Here is an 8472-nt window from a genome sequence, read left to right on the forward strand (position 1 = left end):
AGAATGACATTTTACTCTCCCTCCATTCTTTACTAGAAGGAAATCTGCTGTTATTACCAATCCGGTCTACATTGTGATTCCAGTTCCTATGCCAGTATGGTTGCTGTTGTCTTCCTTTAGAAGTGGCCGAACAAGCCTCTCAGTTGTATTAGAGCATTTTAGGATGGGCAACAGATGCCAAATCCATCTTGCAATATGATTGTGAGCTGACCTAACATTTTAAAATGTGGCAGATGTGTTTGGATAAACGACATCCCTGACATTTAAAGGAAAGACCATTTTATTTCAAGGCAGACAATGCTACAACCTGTTATACTGCACCTAAACTGGCTATTCTTGTACCAAAACATGGAAATCTAGAGACCAGACAGACTTCTTTAAGAAAACCAGGATAACATATTTAATAATAGATTCAGTCTTTCCAAAGAACACAAACACAGACAGAACAAGGCTATTGTACAGGAACAGTTCTATGTACTATGACAGTCTGCGAAGCACTAACTATTTTTTTGTATGCAAAATATGTCCAGCAGATGTCTTCATTTTCTCCTTTTTCCTTTTGTAAATAGAAGTGATTTTACTAAATCTCTTGGATTCTCTACAAGCATTTAAGCAGGAAGAAGTTACAGCCAGAACTCCTGGGGCAGTCACAGAGTTTCCCAATCCTGGCTCCTTTTCTCACAGCACATTGTTCCCCAACATCACACTGGAAATTGACAAAGACAAACACTTACTGGTTAGAGACTTCAATGCAATTTAAAGCTGCTGCATTTATATATATTTGATGTCATTACATATAATTAACAGCATATAAATGGGGCATTTAATCCAAACAAGATGCTACCACTAAACATCAAAATATTTGTTCACAGATTCCAACAACAGATTTCTCAGCTCATGAAGCAAATGACTTTCAAGAAATTGGAATTAATTTCCAGTTGGGTTCAGTTTAAGGCTATGTATAATTTAACAGTAATGAGGCAATAATAATAGCAAGGTTACAAGATGACAACAATTTGCATTTATATAGCATCTTTATTTGCCAATGCACTTCACAGGAGCAATATGTTAGAGTCTATTATAAAGGATATAATAACAGAACATTTACAAATACACAATATAAATCAAGCAGAGTCAGCATAGCTTCATGAAAGGGAAATCATGCCTGACAAATTTATTTGAATTCTTTGAGGAGGTAACAAGCAAGATAGATAAAGTGGAACCAGTAGACATAATATATTTGGATTTCTAAAAGGCATTCGATAAGGTACTGCACAGAAGGCTACTTAATAAAATAACAGTCTGTACTGTTGGGGCTAGTTTATTAGAATGGATAGAGGATTAGCTAACTAATAGAAGACAGAGTTGAGATAAGGGGGGGCCTTTTCAGGATGGCAACCTGTAACTAGTGGAGTGCCACAAGGATCAGTACTGGAGCCTCAATTATTTACAATATATATTAATGACTTGGATGAGGAAAGTGAATGTACTATCGCCAAGTTTGCGAATGACATAAAAATAGGTGGGAAGGCAAATGGTGAGGATGACACAAAGAGTCTACAGAAGGATGTGGACAGGTTAAATGAGTGGGCAAAAACTTGGTAGATTGGAATATACTGTGGGAAAGTGTGAGGTTATGCACTTTGGCAGGAAGAATAGAGGAGCTGAATATTATTTAAATAGAGAAAGACTGCACAAAGCTGCAGCACAGGGGGATTTGGGGGTCCTCATGCATGAATCACAAAAAGTTAGCATACAAGTTCAACAGGTAATAGAGAAGGCAAATGGAATGTTGTCCTTTATTTCAAAGGGAATGGAGTATAAAAATAGGGAAGGCTTGCTAAAGCTATATAAGGCACTAGTTAGACCATACCTAGAATACTGTGAACAGTTTTGGTCCCCTTATCTAAGGAAAGACATACTGGCATTGGAAGCAGTCCAGAGAAGGTTCACTAGGTTGATACCGGGTATGGAGGGATTTTCTTATGAGGATAGGTTGAGTAGGTTGGGCCTGTACTCATTGGAGTTTAGAAGAATGAGAGGCGACCTTATTGAAACATATAAAATTCTTAGGGGGCTTGACAGGGTAAATGCTGAGAGGTTGTTTCCCCTTGTGGGAGAGTCTAGGACCAGAGGGCATAATCTCAGAGTAAGGGTACACCCATTTAAGACAGAGATGAGGAGAAATTTCTTCTCTCAGGGTAGTGAATCTAGAATTCTTTACTGCAGAGGGCTGTAGAGGCAGGGTTAAATATATTCAAGGCTGAGATAGACAGATTTTTAATCAGTAAGGGAATCAAGGGTTATGACGAAAAGGCAGGAAAGTGGAGTTAAGGAATTCAGATCAGCCATGACCTCATTGAATGGTGGAGCAGACTTGATGGGCCAAATGGCCTACTTCTGCTCCGATGTCTTATGGTCTTCAGACAAGATTTGACCCTTAGCCATATCAAGATATTAGGACCAAAAACGTAGTCAAAGAGTTGGGAATTAAGCAGCATTTTAAAAAGGAGGTAGAGGTGACGCTAGAAATGGATGTATGAGCTTCTGAAAGTGAAGACAAAGTACATTACTGGGAGAGCTTAGAGGAGTCTAGATTTACAGAGTGATTCTTATCAAGGAGAGTTTAAGACCCTAAACACTACCATTCCTCAGCCAATAAGCCTTCAATTGTAAGACAAGAAAAAATGATTTCAAATTGTTTGATAATAGCTCAGGTCAGTGAGGAGAAAGCAAACACAAGCCCACCAGTTGTAGTTTGATGCTTGTTGAATTGTTTCGGACACTAGTTGACTATCAGAACATTGCTCAGTTCGTCCACATTACTGACATTTTATCAGTTACTTAAAAAAACCAAGACAATTTAATCTTGGCTGTGCTGATGGGGAGTTTTGGGTTTTTTCAAAGTTGTGGAAGGATACCGTGCGGTATTCATGTGAGAGTCGCGTTGTTTGTTCTAACTCCAACATGGGTACGACGCGAGTGCCCCCCGGTATCTCAGACAAGTCACATCTGAACTTAAGAGCTGTTGCCCACCATCCCATTGCAAGGCTATCGCAGTCAAATACAGTACACAAAGGTCCACTTCCCAATGGAGTTAATGGGTGACAAATCGCCAGAAGGATTATTGCTAGCCTGGGGAATGCTAACAACGACTATTTCATAAAAACAAAAGAAACTGCGGATGCTGGAAATCCAAAACAAAAACAGAATTACCTGGAAAAACTCAGCAGGTCTGGCAGCATCGGCGGAGAAGAAAAGAGTTGACGTTTCGAGTCCTCATGACCCTTCGACAGAACTTGCGTTCGAGTCCAAGAAAGAGTTGAAATATAAGCTATATAACTCGAGTTCTGTCGAAGGGTCATGAGGACTCGAAACGTCAACTCTTTTCTTCTCCGCCGATGCTGCCAGACCTGCTGAGTTTTTCCAGGTAATTCAGATTTAGGAATTGAACCGGCGTAAGGAAAACAAAGGAGTGGATTTTCCTGGATTGGAGCTTTTGGTCCTGTGGTCGTTAGACCTTTCCGCTCAAATTTCTTTTTGCGCCATAACTTGCTGGAAGTAATGAGCGGATAAAGGTGCAGCGAAAGCAATGGGGTATCTGGGACCTCAGTGAAGAACGGGGTCAGCAGTCTTATCTACTTAACCAATAGATTTCAGAATTGAGAAATAAACAGGCAAGATTGAGGAGAATGAAATTTGGAGCGGATGAATTCGAGGTCAAATTAGGTGCCAAAAGAGAGAGAGAGAAAAAAAAGGAAGAAACGTTAAAAGGAAAAGAGAGACAGAAAGGAAAAGTAAGAAAAAATTAAAATGTTACATTTAAAAAAAAACCTCCTAAAACAATTCACAACCTGAAGGAATGAGACTCCACACTTATAATTGTTGGCTTTCTAGGTAAAAGAGTTTTATTTGCATTCAATAACAACTATTGAATTCTGACACAAGGGTGGAATTTGCCGGCAGCGGGATTTAAGGTCCCGCCGAAGTCAATGGAATTTCGCCATATTTGACGGCCCCTCCCCGCCGGGCGGGCTGTAAAATTCCGGTCAATTAACTCTATTTCTCTCTCCACAGGTACTGACCATCTCCAGCATTTTCTGCCTTTTTTTTCAGTTTTCCAGCATCTGTAGTATTTTATTTTTGGATAACAATGATCACTTTGTTAAAAGGGCACTTGCTAGTTTCCAGGCAACTTACTGGGAGGAGTTTAATGGCCAATTCATGTGCTAAACCTTCATCACCGGGAGGTTAAGGATCAAGACTAAGGACCGAGTGTCACAAACTGTCCAACAATTTGTGGTGATTTACAGTTTACGGGCAAGTCTCAATGGCCACAAGTTGCTGGGTGATTTGCACATTAACATTATTCACGTGCCATTATTGTTCCTGCCAATATGGGCTTATGAAGGGCACAACTGTTCTGTACTGAGTGGAGTGATGACGGAGACAGCAACTGTCCCGAATTCTACCCAGTATTGCTTTTATGATGAAAAACACAGGGGAGCCTAGGGAAATGGGTAAAGGGGGGTGGGAGCGGGTTAGTGGATTTGGCCACCATCAGATCAGCCATGATCTTGCTGAATGTCGGAGCAGGCTCGACGGGCCGAATTCCTGCTCCTCTATTGCTGGAGAATAGGCACGGATCAGCTGTAATCTGTCGCACCGTTAAATCTCCAGCCAATTCTCAGGGGAGAAAAAGGACGGGGAGCAAAGTTAAATTCTCACACTTTGCTTCAATGCAAATTTCTGTTTCATTTCAAGTTTGTAAAAATTTGTTCAGGCCACAAGTTGATCAGATGAAGACTGGTTATTTCTTCAGATCTTTATAGCAAGCATGCAAATCAATATCTAAGAATAAATTACATGTTACTGAAGACGGTATGTTTTCTGTCCTTGTGAGAATGAAATATTGCAAAATCTTGTTCATGGATATGTCCCTATAATAAGTGATCAAATAGTTGTAGAGAGGATAATTTAAAACAGGACCTCATTCATTTGAAAGAGGATTTTTTTGGGAGGTAAACCAAGTATTTTGTCTAATTTAATGTTTGTTCTTTATCTAGTCAGTCCTTCATTTTTGCCGCAAAGTTCCAACATGATTTATATTCAATTAACCCACTGCCATCTCTTAAATCTTCTGCAAGATCGGAGGATAGTAATACCAGGTCATACTTAAATGAGAAAGCTCCTTTTTGCACGCAATGCACCTTTATCAAACACGGCTTTACCAAACTGAATTTTCAGGGTTCAGTTCATTTAAGAATCCTCTTGCATTAAGATAAAGTGAAAGAATGCAATTGTGTTTAAAGCCCTGGTATCTAACCCTGAACCACTCTCACTATTATGAGCATAAAAAGATGAACACTCTAACAGAATCAACCTCCAGAGTGTTTATTTCCTCTCTGGACATTTTCTTCATCACCAGTTTTATCGTTGCTCTGAGGGCTCCAGGCGCCTTGCTGTCATTTAATCATTAATCGTGTGAGTCTTGGCCAGGAACCTCGACAGAGCCGGGTCCTGTCCTCCTCTTAAATCCACCTCAGTGGATTCGGAGCAGGAACACTGACTGGATTTCCTTTCTCAACATAGGGACACTGAACTCAAATGTAACACTCCAGGTAGCCGGCACCGTCCAATGTTTCCCTAAAAACGTTGCACAAAGGGGACAGTTACTGGAAAAAGTAATTCAATGGCTGGAGACCCAGGCTGCTGTCTGTCTGCTGGCAATGCGCTGAAGTGAATGGTGAATGCTGATCATGGTAAAACTGTACACCTATAGAGGGAGGATGCTACATACTTCAACACGAAACCCTTTTACATTTTGTAGGAATACAACGACAGTCGAGTCAATTCAGACACTTGGGCAAGAACCATAAATCTCCAGTCAGCACTAAACAGTGTCATCCCAAATTGGATCTGGAACTCATGAAGCCGACCAGAATAAATGAAAGAGAATCTCCAGATTGACATGGTTAGTGAGCGATTAGTCAACTAAATAGATAAGAAATATTATTCTGTAGCGGGGCTGTCTACAAACGTTTTCTCGTCCTTTAATCCTACCGCTTCTGTAGAATTGGTTCCTGTCTCATTGGTGGTGCAGCGTGTAGGTAGATAAGTGACGCAATGAAGTGGAAATTGAGATTTGATGTCTTGTGGATTGATAATTCCCATCTCCTTCAATTCAGTGGACATTTTTAGAGGGAGATTATCACCCACCTCAACCTTGAAGTCAAGAGGGTGTAATATTAGAACGTAAAGGCGGTTGTACCCGATCCCCTTAGTTTCCAGACTGACTGGGATTGAGTTAAAACTGCCTCAGTTTTCGTCGGACGCTAAACGGGAATCCCGCAAACATCTCCATGAAGAAATGTTGTCTTTGTTTCAACCCGGGTGACCCTATCACAGGTTGGGGGCGGTTACTTGGCACTTCCCTCCCGTAACCCCTTTGGCCACAAGTACCTGTTACCAGAGCCGACTAACGCGATAAAAAGGGAAAGGCCGCAGAGGCAGGAAAGGCGCCCCAGGACAGTTCGTGTCTCAGAGGGAAAGTGGCTTCCTGTTGTCCGGTGTACACTCTGGGTTAGGGAGAACCCCACCTGAAACGTTGACAGTACTCCCTCCTCGGGCACTCTACTGAGCTGCAGCCCATTTTCTATCTTAAAACGCCAAAAAGAATCTGTCACTGAAAACTACAAAGATTGAAACAGACATTTTAAACAGAACAGGTTGACTTTACCAGTGGGACCTGTCCAAACTTCTTCTCCCAGGCGGGAAGCCGCTTACTCTGCAGTTTCTCCAGAACTTCTTGCAGCGCTCCGAGCTGTGGGTCAGATCAGACAGGGCTTGCTGAAACAATCGGTGGGAACAGATAAACTCCTTGCAAATAAGTACTTCAAAGCGTTTTAATCGAATCAATTTGCTCACCAGCACCCGACAGGCATTAGATTCCCCCCCCCCCCCCACCCAGAGTCATTTGGAACATGGGGGCTGTAATACTACCATAAAGGGGATGCTCGTGAGAACATTTTAACCCCTCCCCCACCCCCACAGCTACTTATATGAAACGTGCAGACAAGAATTGACCACTGGTCCATCAAACCTGGCCCACACTCAGGCTGGTCGGAGCATCGTGACTTCAATCTCAAATCATTTTATTCCAGCGCTGCTTTGCTCAGGTAATAGTTCCTTTACTTTAACTCCTAGTGCCTCTTTACTTTGAAAAAAAGTCAGATCAACACCCTAGACAGACTTTTTAAAATGTCTAATAAAAAAGTTCTGATCAAAGGTCACAGACCCGAAACTTTAACTCTGTTTCTCTCTCCATAAATGCTGCCAGACCTGATAAATATTCCCAACGCTTTCTGTTTTTTTTATTTCAGATCTTCAGCATCCGTGGCAATTTGATTTTGTGTTAACATTCACACGGTTCTAATTCTGAATCTTAAACTGTACAGGATTCTCACTCAGTCCCCTCTAAAGCTCACTCGGGAAACCTTTTGTCAAAGGAACAAAGTGGCAAAAAAAAAATAAAAACCAAAATAAAACTGACCAGTTCCTTTTCGCTGGAAGGATATACGTCTTTTGGATAGAAATCTCTCAGAGCTCTGGTCTCCAGGTCCGAGTTCTCGGTGCCGCTAACCAGGGAGAGGAGGATAGAGAGGCAGATAGCGGCAAGTAGTCGGTCGCTCTCCATGGTGCTGAACGGACTGGGATCCGACACACCAAAGTAGACTCGGGATGGTTACAGCGTTTAACTTCTCAGTCAGGAGCCCAGCTTTTATAGAAGAGGGTTACTGATCCGTAACCATTCGCTTGCTCCTCCCAGTTTACGAGTGAGCAAAAGAGCCTTGGCGATTGGTACACTGAAGTCTTCTTGTTATCGCTGAAAAATACATCAAAAACGGTTCACTCCCACTCAAAAAAAATTGCCAAATCAGCCAGCCCCAATCGCAGTGCTCCGTCACCAGCAGCATTCATAACACCATCTGATGGCCTGCAGGTACAAGATGTTCAGAGATCACTCTCTCAGAGAGATCCCGATTCAAGTCTCCGAACATTTCGGAATGCAGCAAGCGGCACTTAGACTCAGGGCGGAAGAAACGCGCGTTGTAAAGTTTGTTTTTTATTTAACACAATGTACGGTTTCGTCAATAACCAGAAAAGGACACAACAACAAAATAAAAGTATTTAAAAACAAAAGCCGCTTTGATTATGTTGCCATTCAGCAGCTAAAGATGCAGAATTGCGTTTCTGATATGCTGAATTATTTATTTTAAGAACACTTATGAAGTCCCGGACAGCAATGTGAATCTGGTAGTGTTGGACGCGTTGTCCCGGAGCTCATATTTAACAATTGTTAGTGGGTAGCAGCAGCTGCAATGGTTATCGGGTCGGGTCCAACCCATTCATTCTTTTTGAATGGAGGCTCCAATTGGATGAACAACATTTTGTTCTTCACTGCTACCCCGC

General features: G+C 41.8%; 1 protein-coding gene across 1 annotated transcript; it reads right to left on the reverse strand.

The window, feature by feature from the left end:
* Window positions 1-598: 598 nt before the first annotated feature.
* Window positions 599-7696, reverse strand: LOC121272093 (cocaine- and amphetamine-regulated transcript protein-like). The gene is made up of 3 exons (XM_041178536.1): window positions 7553-7696; window positions 6740-6823; window positions 599-706 (listed from the first exon to the last, which is right to left on the reverse strand). Exons 1-3 carry the CDS (start codon window positions 7694-7696, stop codon window positions 599-601), a joined length of 336 nt encoding a protein of 111 aa, XP_041034470.1.
* Between the last annotated feature and the right edge of the window lie 776 nt (window positions 7697-8472).

The sequence above is a fragment of the Carcharodon carcharias genome, chromosome 32, assembly GCF_017639515.1.
Source record: "Carcharodon carcharias isolate sCarCar2 chromosome 32, sCarCar2.pri, whole genome shotgun sequence".
NCBI classification, from domain to species: Eukaryota; Metazoa; Chordata; class Chondrichthyes; order Lamniformes; family Lamnidae; genus Carcharodon; species Carcharodon carcharias.